At 42.3% G+C, this 17,497-nt stretch overlaps 1 protein-coding gene and 1 pseudogene across 1 annotated transcript; one reads left to right on the top strand and one right to left on the bottom strand.

Moving 5' to 3' along the window:
• The first annotated feature begins 4,071 nt into the window (after positions 1-4,071).
• LOC102692944 (neurofilament medium polypeptide-like) lies at positions 4,072-11,396 on the top strand. The gene is made up of 3 exons (XM_069188884.1): positions 4,072-5,088; positions 6,538-6,662; positions 7,743-11,396. Exons 1-3 carry the CDS (start codon positions 4,126-4,128, stop codon positions 11,131-11,133), a joined length of 4,479 nt encoding a protein of 1,492 aa, XP_069044985.1. The 5' UTR covers positions 4,072-4,125; the 3' UTR covers positions 11,134-11,396.
• A 990-nt stretch (positions 11,397-12,386) lies between these two features.
• Positions 12,387-13,497, bottom strand: LOC138238227 (interferon-induced protein with tetratricopeptide repeats 1-like; annotated as a pseudogene).
• Between the last annotated feature and the right edge of the window lie 4,000 nt (positions 13,498-17,497).

A 17,497-nucleotide genomic window follows, 5' to 3' on the forward strand; every position in this document is an offset into this window, starting at 1 on the left:
TAGCTATTTGATTTCTGTCAGCATGGTCTGAGCTCAGAGGTTCTCACTGTGATGGAGAAGAAATCAAGTCGACTGTCAGCAGGAAAAAGAAGAGAATCGCAAGTTCATAAGCCAAGTTAGCATCTTTTTCCTTTTGCCTTTTCAGTGCTTCGTGTATTAAGGAGAAACAATATGGGGTGTGATGTTGCAAACGCATGAGAATACAGATTCTGAGTTTTGAAAAACTATTTTATTTAAAGGAAGTTCTCCTAAGACCTAAAATTGATCACAAATCTGCAATAACAACCATAATTATACTTATTTTCTTTAGGGGAGAGTTTCAGAAATGCATTCTTGATTGTTGTGAAAATTGAATATAAGAGCATTTTTTTAATATTACGCATTCTTTGCTGTTGCAAGCAATTGAAATATCAGTGTGGTTCTCATAGCTGTCTTGCAGGCTTGTCGTGTCAGGTCTCGGAAGGAGGACATTAAAGTGATTCTTTTCCCTCTGGTCCAGAAGCCAGAGTCCAGAAACAGAATAGCCCTGTGTAGTGACAGGGAACGCTGTGCTATTAAACTGAGACCCTGTTTAGTTAGCCAAGATCCCACTGCATGTTTCTTAATGAGTAGGACACCCTGCTGCCCTGGCTTAAGTCCATTCTGGGTTTGTATCAGGTCTGCCTAAGGTTTAAAGTTTCTCACAGTGACGCAGTTTCTCATTCTTCTAATTAAACTACTATGTAGTCGGGGCTGCTATTTGACACCCAGAATTGCCTGATTAGTGTCCTGTGAGAATGGAATGCCACAGGAGAGAAAGAGCTTATATAATTGACTCTGTTAGTAATTGGACTTTGCACAGGATTAATTATCAGTGTAAATTAGTAACAAGGTATATATGGGATGGGGTCTGCATCTCATAGAAAAAGAGAAATCAAGAGAAACCAGTAAAGGAGGTGAGAGTGAATATGAAAAGTAGTGAGTTAAGATAGCACAGGAGTGGTTTTTCGGCTCCTATGATGTATCGTCAGCAGACAGCCTGCAGTCTTAGCATCAGTCAAGGTTTGAAGGATTGAGAAGATTAAAGAAAAACTTTCAAATATTTTCTTTTGGGGTTTATTATTAATGAAACAAGGGTTCAGAGTAGAATACTGATTTTATTTGACTGAAATTAGTTGAAACACTCCAGAGTCTCTAAGGGGGTGTTGATTAGTGTAGCATGGTTGGAATTTGGGCGTAAGGAGATGAAGGTGAGTAAGGTGCACCAGAAGGTCTCTGAGCAGATCTAGAACATGAATCTTCTGATTGAAGGGGGATCCTGGTTATGCCAGGTTATGTGTGTCAGGGTGTTACAGCAGGAAAACACAGAGGGCCAGTAGGAGAGCAAGAGGAACTGGAATGGCTGTGCAAACATTACCTCTGTGAAAGGGACTTATCTTGGGGTTATACAGGCATCTCCGCAAGGGGACCATCAGTACATCTGTAGGAGCCCAGAGGGGTTCCGCATTCCCAACAGTGACAGGCCACTCAAATGCGCATGCGTAATCAGGTGACTTGCAGATTCAGGGCTGTATTTTGTGGCTCAGGGGTTTGTTTTCACCACAAACAACCTTATATAAATGCAAGGAATAAACCCATACCACCACATTCATCTAGTGCACTACCCTAATGAAGTGTCTTTTCAATGGACCTTCAAAACTTTGTAAGTCATTGTTAAGTCTGGATCATTAAGAAAATGTGTTTTTTTGTTAACTTGGCTGCTGTGACAGACTGTGGATCATTATCTGTAGTCTACCCCTTTCATATTGGATGGTGCTTTACTCTCTGATATGATTCTCTTTATACTGCTCTAGTTTCTCAAATGCATTTACTGTGCCATGTTCAAAGGACCAATAGTATGAGTTATGTAGACAAACTTTGAACCTTTTTATCTGTGACTGCCAAACATGTTTAAACAAGATTAATAAACTTAATCTGCACCTGATCTTTGAACAGAACATATCAAGACTTGCCAGTAACCCATTTATGGGTGTATTTATATATGACATCAGTGACCTATTATTCTATTTTGATGCACCACATGGGAGTAAGATCTAGTCTCTTCAATAACTACATTTTAATTCAGGGCTTCAAGGCTGTGCCTACCAGTTCAGTAGGAATGACAATTTGTTAATGATGGAAATCCTTTGAAGTACTATGGCAGAGAAGTTTCTGTCCTGGGCCTGGGTCATGCAATGCATTTTTTTCACATTTCTTATTATGTATATTATTGTTCTTTTTAGAAACAGAAACAGGAGCCTATGCTATGTCTGCTCCCATTTAATATAACCCTCTGCTTCCACACAAAGTGATACATGAGAACTGCATTTTATCTGCAGCATATCAGCATTTGGTGCAGTCCCTGAAGCACATTAAAAGAGGGGGATAACTGCACATGTAACTAGCATTTCCAGTGCTGAGGTGATGGATACTAACAGTTTAGTTTTGTATTGTTTTTTTAAAGAGTCTCTATCATTTTGTCCCAGACTATTTAAACTTATTTAGGATACTGTGTGTCAAAATGGTCACTCCACTCTTTACTCTGCTTTCTCTGTCTGAGCTACTGCCAGTAGTGATTGTGTTGGGATAAGCATAAGAAACGAGGTTACAAATGAGAGGAGACCGTTCAGCTCATCTATCCCATTTAGAACTAGTAGTTTAGTAGCTCATTGATCCCAGGAAATTGCTAGGTGAACTTGTTCCACACTCCCACACCTCTTTAGCTAAAGAAATGCCTCCTGTTCTCAGTTTAATTCTGTATAGACTAGTCCCTAGCTAAGTCCCAGGACCCAGAAGCTGTTGGGTGGTAGTGGTAACTGCCATGCTATCTGTAAATTGTTTAATTCTGATGCAACAAGCAGCTCCAAAAATTATTAAATGGCTTTAATGCTTTGCAGAAAATGACTGTGTTTATAAATGCATTAATTTGTCAGCATACCTAAGCTTTACCGTCATTTTTGTGTGTGAATGCAGTGAATTTTCAAGCAATGCAGTCTTCTGCACTCACACCATTTCCTTGTCACAGAGGAAAAACCTATAGTAAGCATTTCTCAGCTAAAATCAACTACTAGACAAACAACAAAAACTATGCAAATGCTGCCCTCTTCAGAAAATGTGAATGAACAGCATTTGGTTCCAGTGATACGTCTGTTTTGCTACAGAACAACCTTTAAGGTTGCTTCTGAATTTTTAATATGGTCGAAAATGTGGTACATATATTTCCTATGACACATACTGCACCAAAGCTGAGCTCCCATTACACTTTAATGATTTCCAAGCAGAGCAGCAGTAGGTTTTACTTTTCAGCCAACTGTTAAAAAGATTCAGTGGATTCAAAAAGATCCACTAACATTTAAATGATTGGTACTTTGCAAAATGTCTCATTGACTCCTAATGATTTTTGGTGTTTTTATTTGTCAGTATGTCTTCTTTCTCTTGCCCAAAGCCTCTCCTCATTAAGATGCTTGGCATGTGTGTTACTTTCTGCTTCTTTGTCTATTTTACGATTTTCGCAGTGCAGAGAGTAAAATTGAGCCAATATGGTATTGAAATATACTTTTTAAAGACACCGGGAAACGAAACTATTAAAACGCCACATACAATATGTGTATGTATACAATACTTTGTCAATTATTTAAATGGGGGGGCGGTTTTAAAATAGAACGCAACAGCATGAATAGCACATTTTATGTATTCATAAATAAAATCCTCTCAGTGGACTAATCAATACTGTACTGTATATACTTGTATTCTGACCATAATTTAAGAACCTTTCACGATGCTGAAAGAATGGTAAAAATCGGGAAAAAACGCGTGTCTGTCTAATGAATATGCACTCTATACAAACACAAAATTTCTCTACTTTTGTGCACACTTGACATCCGACCCCGTCCAGCGGGCCGAAGGCCAAATGCTTTACCGCGTCAATATCGGTTTTCCCATTTCAGCACTTTGGACAGCTTCGTTTCTGCAACGCAAGGTGTACTCGGTGCCTATAAAGCCCCTGTTCAGAGCTACCTCCTTTCACAGAAGCCGCTGTATCTTGCAGTCATGGATTACCTGACAGGGCCTCCTCTAAAGCGAGCACAGGGCGATTTCAGCCGATTCATGCCCAAGAATCCTGTGGCATCTACAGAGCTGCAGTTCCTCAGGATGCCTGGACGAGCCCTTTCATTAAAAAGAAGCAAAGCGGGACTGCAAGAATTTAGCAGCTCTCCGGTTCTGAGACTAAACTCTAGTTCGGACTATGCGCGGCAGTTTTCAGGAGACGAAAACCTCGTGAATATAAACGAAAAACAGCTGCTGCAGGGGCTGAATGAGCGCTTTGCCGGCTTTATCGATACGGTTCGTCAACTGGAAGATCAAAACAAGTGTTTAGAAAAAGAAATCGCCGAACTAAAACAAAAAGAATGCTCCCCTTCCGATTTAGCAGAAGTATACGATCCGGAGATTAGACAATTGAGGAAACAGATTCGAGAAATGGCTCTCCAAAAGAGTCAGATTGACCTGGAGCGCATTGATATGCAAGAAGACTGCAGTGCTCTCGCTATGAAGTTTGAAAAAGAAGTTCGGAACAGATCAGAGTCCGAAAGTTACATCGCGACTTTAAAGAAAGATATCAATGACGCTCAGCTTTTAAAACTCGAATTAGAAAAGAGAGTCGACGCCCTTGTTGCAGAAATCACTTTCCTGAAGAAAAACCACCACGAAGAGGTGTCCGAAATGATGGCCCAAATCCAACAGGCCCGCCTAACCGTGGAGGTGAAGGAGTGCGGGAAGGCGGACATCACCGCGGCTTTGCGGGACATCAGAAAGCAGCTTGAAGGTCACGCCAGCTCCAACATCCAGCACGCCGAGGAGAGTTTCCGCACTCGCGTGGAAAACCTGACCAGAGCCGCGGAGAGCAGCAGCCAGGCGCTCCAGAGCACGACACAGGAGATCCAGCAGCACCGCCGGCAGCTGCAGTCCAAGAGCCTGGAGCTGGAGACCGCCAAGGGCACCCGGGAGCTTCTGGAGAGACAGCTGTGCGACTTGGAGGAAAGGCACGACGGAGAAATCAGTCATTACCAGGTAAGATAAAACGGCAACGTGGGATGTCGAGGCCAGTAGAACAAAGTTTTTCTTATCTGTATGCTGTTCTACCCTACAATGTATTCACCTGACAATTTCCAATGATCTCTCTGTGTTTTAGTTCCATCACATACTGTACGAATTCTATTGAATCAAGAGCAACAAATGTATCTGTGAAGAAAAGTAACAATGTTTACTGAGAGGTCAAACCAAAAATTGCCATCTTAAAAATAGCCCATTCCAGGTGTGAACAGATGAATGGATTACTCTTTGTAATGACTAAATGTGTTTCAGAATTTACAGTAACATTAAGATTACAAACATTAAGACTTTCAACCAGATGAAAAAACGTTTAAACATGCAGGATTTAGTCTTGCTAAAGCTTGTCACTTTTGTTCCTTACATGGTGTAGATGATTTCCTCTCAAACATTTGTTTTAGCTCTTAACTTTGTCTCTTTATAGCTTTCTAACTTTTAGCTCTTAACCTGCTGTGACACAGGCTAATGTTATAATAAGATAAGATCACTTTATTGGCCATATACAATTTCTTGCATTAGGAATTCGTCTTTTCACATACTCCAACTTGCTTTCCATGAGACACACAGACAGGGAGAGAAGCTGGGGGTCAGAGCGCAGGGTCAGCCATTTATACAGCACCCCTGGAGCGGTTGGGGTGAAGGGCCTCACTCAGGGGCCCAATGGAGTGGGACTCCTCTACCAGTCGCAGGATACGAACCAGCAACCTTCCAGCCACAGAGCCGCCTCACCCCTGGGTGATTCTGAGCCACAGGAAACTAGCTGTGTCATTGATCTGAGTGGTTCTGTAGATTCTTCAATGAGATTCTAGCCTCATGAGGACCATGGGAGGAAGCAATAAAAACACAATCCGAATGTGTTGTGAGCATTTTCCAGAAATTCAAAGTGCTTTACAATAGCACCCCTGTAATACACATAATAGAAAACAGGAAATCCAGGACACTTACAAATGACAGCCTGCCATTTGTCCCATCTAGCTTGTTTAGTAGTTCTATATATATAATAGAAGGAAAAAGAAAAACATGGCAAAACTGATTTAGCAAAACTAAATAATACATTCAAATCTATAATGAAAAGAATGGTCTTTAAGCAAATGTTGAAAATGTCAACCAGGGCTGGGTTCCTAATGGATCTGGGCAGTGAGAGCATTGCTGAACATTTAGTGTCTTAAATCCTGAAGGGCAGAGACAATATCAAGCCAGGGGGCTATTTCCCACTCAGGAGCACAAACTACCAAAAGAGCAAGCCTGCTCTCGCCCTTCTTATATTCTAAAAACACCCAAGAAGGTAGTTATCCCAGTAAGGGTGCAGGCAAACCTGAGCCCATGCTGGAGACACAGAGGGCTCTTGGACTGATACAGGACATCCAGTGAGCTACAATGTATTTACTGAATTCACTGCATGCTTTTCAGGAGACAATCAATCACCTGGAACTGGAGCTGAATCTCACCAAATCCGACATGTCTGGTCACTTGAGGGAGTACAAGGATCTGATGAATGTCAAAATGGCACTGGACGCAGAGATAGCATCTTACAGGTACAGTAATAATCCTCCACCTGCCTTTTACAGGTAATAATCCCAAACCTACGTTTTACAGGTAATAATCTCACATCTGTGTCATACAGGTAATAATTCCACACCTGCATCATACAGGTAATAATCACACACCTGCAGTTTACAGGTAATAATACTTCACCTGCGTTTTACAAGTAATCATCCCAAACTTGCATTTTACAGGTAATAGTCCCACACTGCCTGTTCAAAACAACAGGTTTATGTTGTTTATGTTATGTTATGTTTATGTTTAGTGTGTGACGTATCATAATGGAATTGTGTCTACAAAACCTCAGCCTCAGTGAGTTGTTTGGTTACGTAAACAAAATATTTTAGCAAGGTGTTTACATGAAGGGTGCAGATTGGTTGTGAGACATTCAGATATAACTGGTCATATTTCAAAAATGTAGACATTTACATTGTGCATATGAATTAAGAAGCTGTTACTTGACGGCGATTTATACACAATATATATCAGAATGCTGCAAAATAAAAAAAAAGAAAAATGAACACTATGGAATTCTGGTGTAAATGTTGTACTTTGGGGGTGGCATGGTTGTGCTGTGATTAGTATTATTGCCTGGCTGTGCTGGGGCCATGGGTTCAATTCCTGGGGTGCTATCTCCATGGAGTTTGTATGTTCTTCCTGTGTTTTCGGGGGTTCCTTCTGGGTGCTCCAGAAGACATGCTGGTAGATTAATTGACTTCTGGGAAAATTGGCCCTGGTGTGAAAATTGGCCCTGGGTGTTTGTTTCTGTACGTACCTTCGATGGATTGGCATCCTGTACAATGTGGTTAGAAATTGGATGGATGAATGTTATACTTTAATTGTGACAGCTTTGTACAGATTGACTCAACCACACACCCCTGGAGTATGCAAATGTGCATTACCACAATGTTTCTGAATAAATCTGAAATCTGATTATGTTTAAATTTGGTTAAGTTATATCTACTGTATCTTGTTACAGACTATGACAATGTATCAATAACATTGTATTTGCAATGAGTACTCTTCCTGTCTTATCCTGACATATGGGTAATGCGTATCCTACTTTTAAACAGGAAACTGTTGGAAGGAGAAGAGACTCGTCTGTCTTCAGTGTCTGGATCCCAGATTTCATTGCCGTATGCGTACAGACAACCTCCAAGTTACACAAAGGAGCAAAGCAGAGCCTCCAAGACAGAGCTACAGTACAAGTTCGTTGAGGAGATCATTACCGAAACAACAAAAGAAGCAGAGATGACAGCGATTGAAGAGGCAGAATTGGAAACAAACAGAGAAGAGGAAGCAAGAGGGAATGGGAGCAGAGAGGAAGAGGAGGCAGCTGAGGCAGAGGAGACACAGGAGAGAGAGGGCACCCCAGAATCAGAGGATCAACATGTACAGTCATCTCCTGAGGCTGAGGAGACACAGCAGAGAGAGGACACCCCAGAATCAGAGGATCAACATGTACAGTCATCTCCTGAGGCTGAGGAGACACAGCAGAGAGAGGACACCCCAGAATCAGAGGAACAACATGAACAGTCATCCCATGAGGCTGAGGGGACACAGCAGACAGAGGACACCCCAGAATCAGAGGAAAAACATGAAGAGACATCTCCTGAGGCTGAGGAGACACAGGAGAGAGAGGACACCCCAGAATCAGAGGAGCAACATGAACAGTCATCTCCTGAGGCTGAGGAGAGACAGCAGAGAGATGACACCCCAGAATCAGAGGAACAACATAAAGAGACATCTCCTGAGGTTGAGGAAACACAGCAGAGAGAGGACACCCCAGAATCAGAGGAGCAACATGAACAGTCATCCCATGAGGCTGAGGAGACACAGCAGACAGAGGACACTCCAGAATCAGAGAAACAACATGAAGAGTCATCTCCTGAGGCTGAGGAGACACAGCAGAGAGAGGACATCCCAGAATCAGAGGAACAACATGAAGCGACATCTCCTGAGGCTGAGGAGACACAGCAGAGAGAGGATACCCCAGAATCAGAGGAACAACATGAACAGTCATCTCCTGAGGCTGAGGAGAGACAGCAGAGAGATGACACCCCAGAATCAGAGGAACAACATAAAGAGACATCTCCTGAGGCTGAGGAGACACAGCAGAGAGGGGACACACCAGAATCAGAGGAGCAACATGAACAGTCATCTCCTGAGGCTGAGGAGGAAGGAGCAGCTGCAGTGAAACCAGATGAGGGAGGTGCTGATGAAGATGAATCTGGAGCAGAAGCAGCAGACGAGCCTGAGGATGTCCAACATGAGGGGAAGGTGGAAGAACACACCACACAGGAAGCTGTGCCAGAGGAATCCCATGATGCAACAGAGACATTGGAAGTAGTGAAAGATGCTCCTGCAGAACAAACTGCAAAGGAGGTGAATGACCAGGCGAAAAAAGAAGAAAGTGAAATAGAGGGAAGGAAAGCAGAACTTGCAGCTGCATCTGAATCAAAGAACACAATCAGGGACAGGATCCCAGAAAAGGATGAAACAGAAGTATTAGAAGACAGGCAAGACCAATCTAAAACCAAGAAAGAAGCTTCTGGAGTAAAAGCCTTAAAGGAGGTGACAGACAGAGAGAAAACAGAAGAAAAGGCAGCAGAAGACAAACCTGTGTCTGAAGCTAAGTCCCAGAAGAGTGACATTGAAGTGGCCCTGGAGAAGGATGAGAAAGAAGAAGTGCAGTCAGAGGAGCCTTCTGAGGACACAACCCAGAGAGAGGAAACCAAAGAGTCTTCAGCAAGACCACAGGAGAGCCCAGTAAAAGAAACTGTAGAAGATCAATCAAAGGAGCACAGTGTTGTAGTGGAGGAAGTGGAGGCTGCAAAGGAAAAGAGCCCACAGAAAGAGACAGCAGAGGATCCCAAAGAAACATCAGTCAGACCCACAGGAAAGGAGCTTACAAGACCTACGTGTGAAGAGGGTGAAGAAAAGCCCACTGGTGTCAGAGCAGAACTTAAACACAGTCCTGCAGAGGAAAAGGTGGACACAGTGATGGCAGGAGAGGTTTCTGAGTCTACACCTGAAAAGACCGTACAGGAAACAGAAGACAAACAGGCACCCAAACACCTCCTGACAGAGGAAAGAGCAGAACAACTGGCATCGGAAAAGGGGGCTTCAGGACCCGAGATTGAAGCAGAGACAACAGCTGCAGGTGCTGAAACTGAATCCACAGACCTTCAGGAACAGGAGAGTGTGAGTGAAGTCAAGCCCACAGAGAGCAGCGGTGACAAGAGTGACCACACCCACGAGAGAGCAGAGTCAACGGTCAAGGCCAGCGATTCAGTGGACAGAGACTCACAGAAGGAAGACACATCCGCTGATCAGAAAGACACAGCTAAAGAATCAGAAGGTTCCCAGAAGCCGGAGTTGACACTGTGTCCTAAAGAAGGACTGGAAGCTGCCAGCTTTCCAGGCACCAGGGAGAAGAAGGATAAAGAACCAGAGGAACCAACACAACAGGAACAGGAGGGAAGAGCTGAACAGAAACAAGATCCAGTGAAGGAACTCAGCGCAGGACTGAAATCTCAAGACCCTTCAGCCCAAAGAGAGAGACCATCTGAAAGCACAAAGACAGACAAGCGGGGGGACATGAAGCACACAGAGGGGATTCCACAGAAAGAGAAGCAACTGGAGAGGCCAGGCAGCCCAGGGCCCAACACCAAGGAATTAACTGCCAGCAGCTCCACAGACCTTAAAGCAGTCAAGGACACAGAAGTGCCTTCAGAAGACTCACAGGTAGCAGTAGAAATCAAAGAGCAACAGATTCTACCATCTGACTTGAAAGTAAAGAAAGAAGTTGACAAAGAGTTAAGAGAAGAAGTCAGACCCACCATTCAAGAGAAAGAGAAGCAACCAGAGAGGCCAGACAGCCCAGGACCTGACACCAAGGAATTAACTGCCAGCAGCTCCACAGACCTTAAAGCAGGCAAGGACACAGAAGTGCCTTCAGAAGACTCACAGGTAGCAGTAGAAATCAAAGAGCAACAGATTCTGCCCTCTGACTTGAAAGCAAAGAAAGAAGTTGAAAAAGAGTTAAGAGAAGAAGTCAGACCCACCATTCAAGAGAAAGAGAAGCAACCAGAGAGGCCAGACAGCCCAGGACCTGACACCAAGGAATTAACTGCCAGCAGCTCCACAGACCTTAAAGCATTCAAGGACACAGAAGTGCCTTCAGAAGACTCACAGGTAGCAGTAGAAATCAAAGAGCAACAGATTCTGCCCTCTGACTTGAAAGCAAAGAAAGAACCCGAAACAGAGTTAAGAGAAGAAGTCAGACCCACCATTCAAGAGAATAGGCTTGATGGAAGGGGAGATGTCACTGAGTCTGTGACTAAGACTAAAGAGGAAGATACAAAAGTGCCAGAAAAGGAATGTCAGCCTGAGACAAGTAAGCAACCACTAGCTGAACCCAAGGTTGAACAGAAAGGAGTTGTAGACGAGGCAAAATGTTAACCAAAAAGAAATAAATACGAGAAGATGCATGTGGAAAGCTCTAGCTAAGCAAGAAACAGTAAATAAAAAGCATGATTAGAAAAACAAATTCCAGCTCTAAAAACTGAAAGAAGTTGCTGGTATGATATGTGAGAATTGTAGTACTGTGCAAACCAGGCAGTTAAGCTCAGTTGTTTTGAATGTATCTTGCTGTTATTCAATGTTCTCCTATAAATACTGTAATTGATCACTACAGAACTGCCTTCTAAAGTTAAATAAATGGTGCTTGGTTGCAATATAACTGTGGTATGTGTTTTTATATACAGGGTGTTTTTTAAATTAATTGGCTTAATTAGTTGCAGCTATGCAGCAATGAGGGTTACTCAACAAATGGGAAAACAGCAGAAAACAGCAGAACACACTACACAGCATAACATCAGTTGCACCATTTGCACCACTGTGACATTTATACCACTAAACACGTGACTCCAGCATGTTCATGTACTACATTGCCAAAGTAGTCCTTAAAAGAAGTACTACCCTCCATATTACAGAAAAGCAGAAGCGTTGCAAGCATATTAGAATCTGTGTATATTGTTGATCGGGATTTTGATTTATGTTTGATATACAGTACTGGTTGCTAAGCAGCATGTCTTCCCAAAGATTATTTAATTAAAGTTAAAACCTTACACGACAGGATCATAGTTTGAGCACAGAACAAGAGAAGTTTCCTTAACGATATCATACAAACAAAACAGGAATGTGTAAGAAGAAGACCGTCCCGCCATCTATATGGTGGCTGGCACAAACAAATTAATGTGCCAGCCACCATATTTTTAGTTCTCACTTAACTATACAATAGGACACATATATACAATATAACAATAGGACAGTAGTTTGAGCACAGCATAAGAGAAGTTTCCTTGGAAAAAATACTTGAAAAACATACAAAAAAACTTGTTCCTCTGTCTCACGAATTGATGTGCCAGCCTCCATATTTTTATGTCTCACTAAATTCTTACCTTTCCATCACTGTTTACCTCTGCAACTAAACTGCAACATTTTCCTGCACATTGTCCTGTTGCTAAGAGGTTTTTTAAAAAAACTTTTTTCTATACATTTCAAATTACATGCATTTTAATGTACAGTATGTCACAGAACAGGAAACAAATCAAAATCTAATTAATGAATAGGCCCATATACATTAAAATTCAACACCAGAGCTGGACACTCAAATATTGATTAAACTCGTCAAGATCCTCATGCTTCCCGAGACCTGCTGTTTTCAGTCTTTTACAGAACGAAGCACAGAATGTGCTCTTCTACAGGGTTCATTGTGAGCATCGAAAGCTAGCATCTCATAGGGTTATTTAGCTTTATTGACTTGCACGGCTTCCATGGCTTGTAGGTATTTCTCATTGTTCTAATTTCTCCCGACTCCTTTGTTAGCAATTCGTTAGAGAGACTCCCAATACTTTTGCCACTCCTGAGACAAGTTTTGCATCTTCAGCCCCTCCGTGTACTGCTCAATAGCTTCATCCTCTGAGTGCTTCTTACGAAGGAGGAAATCCCTGCAATGGCAATGTGGTTTCAGCTTGTCAGCAGGCTGGATGCCAGGAATGGACTGATTCCTGAAATAAATCTTCTCCTTTTTAGTTCGTTTTGTTCTGCGTACAGGTCTGCTCGGTCGATGCGGGGGTGCATAAAGCATGGATTCAGACCGGCCACTCTTTCATAATGGTAGATGCCAGGCTGAATGAGTTCTTTAGAATTTGCTTTTCCTTCTCGTTCCATTTGAAATAGTTGGCATTTGTAGCAGAGGGCTACCTGGTGGTGCAGAAATGCAGAATTTGGTGACACTTTCAGAGCCTCTTTCAATATTTCTATGGCTCTTTCATAACGCCCATTCTTTCTTAGAAACTTTCCCACTTGTACAGCTACTTTGAGGTCTTGTGGCGCTAGCTGATGGGCTTTGTCATAATACTCTGAGGCTCTAGAGTGGTCTCCTCACATTTCTTTCCCAGGTAACCCAGGATCATAGCATCTTCTGCATTTAGCTTGTAGGCCTTCTGTAATTGCTTCACAACAGGTGACTGAACAAAAGGAATGCTTTTGCAATTTGAGCTTTTCAGGCTGAATATGGCAAAGGCGTAACCCATAAAGGCGTAACTCCTTATCTTCTGGTTCTCTTTCTAGATCTGCACTGAAACACTCTTTTGCTCTCTGATAGTGGTTTGGGGAGAACTTCTGAAGAGACCACGTCTTTTCCCCTAGAACGTCAAGATGAGGACAAGAAGGCGAATCTGCACACAAGACCTTGCTGATGTTCTCCAGGTGGGCCTGAGCTTTGGACAGCTGACCCATGTGATAGCACACCCAAGCCATGTTCCCATACTGTATGTGACAATGACAAGCTGTTCAAATGCAGCACCTTTCTTCCTGATTTCCTCTTCAGGTTTTTCTAGATATTGTATTGCCTCTGCATTAAACCCTGCAACTGCTTGACATAAACAAAGTAATTCAAAGCTCTTATGGTTTCTTCGGGTTTCCCCACTGACACAGACAGTGTTTCTCACAGAGTTTCTTTCAACCTGACTTCCAGAAAGTTGACACTGGCATCCTCCTTTCACAAGTCCCAGGTGAAGTGGCAGTCAGGTGTCTGCAGCTTCATTTTCAGATTGTTTTCTTTGTCCAAACTGCAAGAAAGGATTAATGGAAGGAGAGAAAAAACAACTGTTTTCCGTTTTGAAGGATAATGTACAGAAAACTACCTTGACAGCGTATCACTCCTACACTTACATCTCTACATTGGTTGCCTATAAAGTCACATATTCAATAGAAGACCCTGCTACTGATTTTTAAAGGGATGAAATAATCTGGCTCCATTATACAGCTCTGAACTACTCCCGTCTGTTCAGTTGAGGCTAGTCCTTTGCTCTAGGGCAATGCAATCTGCCAGGCAATGCAAAGGGTGTGTTTTGAAACTGGTAAAATAATAATACAACTAACCAGAAGAAGATGATGATGATGATAATGAAGTACGTCTTTACAAAATGTAAAACTATTCAAACTTAATGTTCCTGTAGAGTTGCATAATTAATTTATGCCACCGCTGATTAATTTTAAAGGAAACATCTGACAAAGCTTATTTCATTCTTATTTATGTTGAAATTTCACTTTAGGTGGAGAATGTACCATTTTAATATATGTAAGAAGAACACAAAACAATCAATATGATTAATATTCATCAATAAGCCCTTAAACGTATTAAACTTGTCAAGATTTCATGCTTCCTAAGACCTGCTGTTTTCAGGCTTATAGTATATAGAATCGAGCACAGACAGCACTGTCTTACAGGGTTCATTGTGAACATTGAAAGCCAACATTTTCTTATAGGAATATTTAGCTTTATTGATATACATGGTTTCCAAGATTTAGAAGTATTTCTTATTCTTGGGATTTCAAGGAATGCTTACTGATTAGGCAATGACATCTCCTCACCCCTTGCAATGGCTTAAACTTCCTGCCAGGGGAACTTCTAGCCAGCACTTCATTGACTCCAGTGCGGCAGGGAACTTTGTTGATCTGAAAACCGCCCAGGTCCTGAGCATTCCCCAGGTTCCAGGTAATCTGACACTGATGGTACAGGCCTTGGACAGGAGTGTCCTGGGCCCATAATCGTGACCCTGAGGGTGGGCGCGCTGCACAGGGACAACATCAACTTCCTGTGCATTCCATCCTCATGCTGCTTCCTGGTTCTTGGGTTTCCGTGGCTCCAGGCGAATGTTGTGAGCCTGGATTTCACTCCAAGGAGATAGGGCCTGGAGACATGCCTGTCAAAACTCCTGTGTCATGTGCCCCTGCTTTGTACCCTAGATTTACAAATCACTGATCTCTACCTAAATCAAGACTTGGAAGCATACCTGCGGTGCTCCGGGATGACTGGGCTCCAGTGTTCCCCTGGGCAGAGGTGTCCTAGACAGTTCGACAGGTGTGTCTCTCTCTGAATGCCAGAACAGTTTTCAACCCCCTCTCCTCAGATTGTCCTCGAACCCTTCGGACACTCCTGCTGCCGACAGGGCTGAAAAGACCTAGAGTGGATCTGGCGGATACTACAGGTCAATCTCTGCAAAGCTGCACAGCACCAGGAGAGGACACCCAACTGTTGCCAGAGAGTTGCTCCACCTGTGAGGCCAGGACAGCACATGTGGCTCTTCATGAAACATCTCAGACTCCGTCTACCATTGCGGAAGTTTGCCCCCTGCTTCATTGGGCTGTACAAAGTACTGGAACATGTGAACACTGTCACCTATCTAGTTGCCCCTCCCTGGTCCTTGTGGAGACTGGTTTTGTTGACGTCCCATATTTCCCTCCTCAACCTTAACTGGTAACCACCAACCCGTATATCCCAGCTCAACCAGCACTGCCGGTCGAGGACTCTGGGGAACTCAGGCCCCACTGGTTCCTGGACTCTTGTGGGGTGCAAAACAGTCTGCCATACTTGGTCTACTGGTGGGGCCATGGTCCTGAGGACATGGGTACCAGTCTGATATCTCCACGTGCCTCAGATAATCAATACCTTCCACACGCGGCACCTCAGAAGGCTCCATCTGCACTCCTGAATTCTGTTAGTCCTGAGCCATCTGTACCTTATTCAGAAGGATTACTTGAAAAAGGTCCTCCAACTGTAAACCTAATAGGATTAGTCAAATATTAGAGATTGATAGTGTAGTGATGTGAGGGTTTTAATTTACTCTAACAAACAGAAATTGTAAAGGTAAATTGCAAGAGTACTTGAGGAATCACACATCATTTACTGTCCCACACATGGATTCTAAATGTACAATTTATCAAAAACATCCATAACACAAAAGATATATCTGTGAAACAATCTGTGTGGTATGAAAGGTTAATTGTTCTCTCAGGGATGAAAGGGTGAAGAGTTAATAACTTCAGAGTTAAAATACTGTACATTGACTATAATATGTTTGGTCAACATTGTGGGTTTTAGCAGTCTTGTATAATTACATCACATTCATATTCTCAGATAAAAGTAAATATGCATTTTTGAGGTTTGCACAGTGTTAGGATTAAAATCTAGTTTCAGTGTAATTTTGTAAACGATAAACACAGTTAACATCTTCAGGCCTGCTTTTACCATTAGATGATTTGGTCTGAAACCGTATCTTTATACCACAAACAAATAAGAGATTACAAATTGTGAATATTTTGAATTTTAGATTGTGAACATCCAGATCATGGAAAAGGAAGGTCAGAATCTCTTTTGAATATTTATTTACCCACAGGAGTTTATTTTAAGAAGCCATTCAAATCACATAATGTACCCAACATACCTGAAGGGATCTTTTGCCTCCAGAAAAAGAAGCTGATTTTTTTAATGTGATGCTTGCAGCCATCAAAATACTGTAGACAATACAAGGTTCTGAACACCAACACTGAATACTGAGAACAGTGATCTTGTTGCGTTAGTATAATCGATTATACCATGTGATATTCTGACTGCGGCACACAATACCATCTCCATACAACTAACACGTATCTTACAGCATCAGGTATTTATTGACAACGTTGTAAGGGATGACTATACTAAAGATGGCAAGTGTTTACAAGACATTAAAAATAAAGCCAGTTTGAAGAAACATGATGATTAGAAATCTGGAAAAACATTTTGCAATTATACTTTACACTGGATTTACTGCTTATAGTTCTTCTGCACCGTCAGAGCATACTGCTGTAGACTGCTCAGGCATACTGAAAGGTTATGGGCTATTTTCAGCAATAGCTACTGATAAACTTCATTTAATAAAGCAAATTTCTTTCTGTCTGAACTTGCATAGTCTTAGAAACAAAGCGAAGGCACTCTGTTAAAAGATCAAGGGCAGCTCATTGATCATCCTTTCCTCTCAAGCCCCATGGGCTCCTATTGTTGGTATCAGGTAGGTAGTGAAAAGGGTATCTACCCACACAGCTGTTTCACCTGATTATTAACTACACATACATACAGTAAGAATAAAGCAAAGAAGGACAGACACCCAGAAATCACAGAGGTGCTGTTCAGTAAAAAAAAAAACAACAGTCAGCTGTCGATGCACACTCTATACACCCAAATAGGTTTATTTAACAGTTGTCAACATGTTGGCAAAAATGTCTCCATACAGACATGCTTGTCCTGATGAAGGTTTGTTAAATAAAATTATTTTTTTTGGAGTATGTAGTGTGTGTCACACTAGACATTCAGTCACCTTCTCCTTTAACAGATGAATCAGTGAGAAGGGATATTGCAATGGTGGCAACTGCAGCACCAAATACAGGAGACAGCAGGGCCTGTGCAGGAACATCTGGGGAACACCTGCAGGTGTTGTGT

This window comes from Lepisosteus oculatus, chromosome 4, assembly GCF_040954835.1.
Source record: "Lepisosteus oculatus isolate fLepOcu1 chromosome 4, fLepOcu1.hap2, whole genome shotgun sequence".
Classification (NCBI taxonomy): Eukaryota; Metazoa; Chordata; class Actinopteri; order Semionotiformes; family Lepisosteidae; genus Lepisosteus; species Lepisosteus oculatus.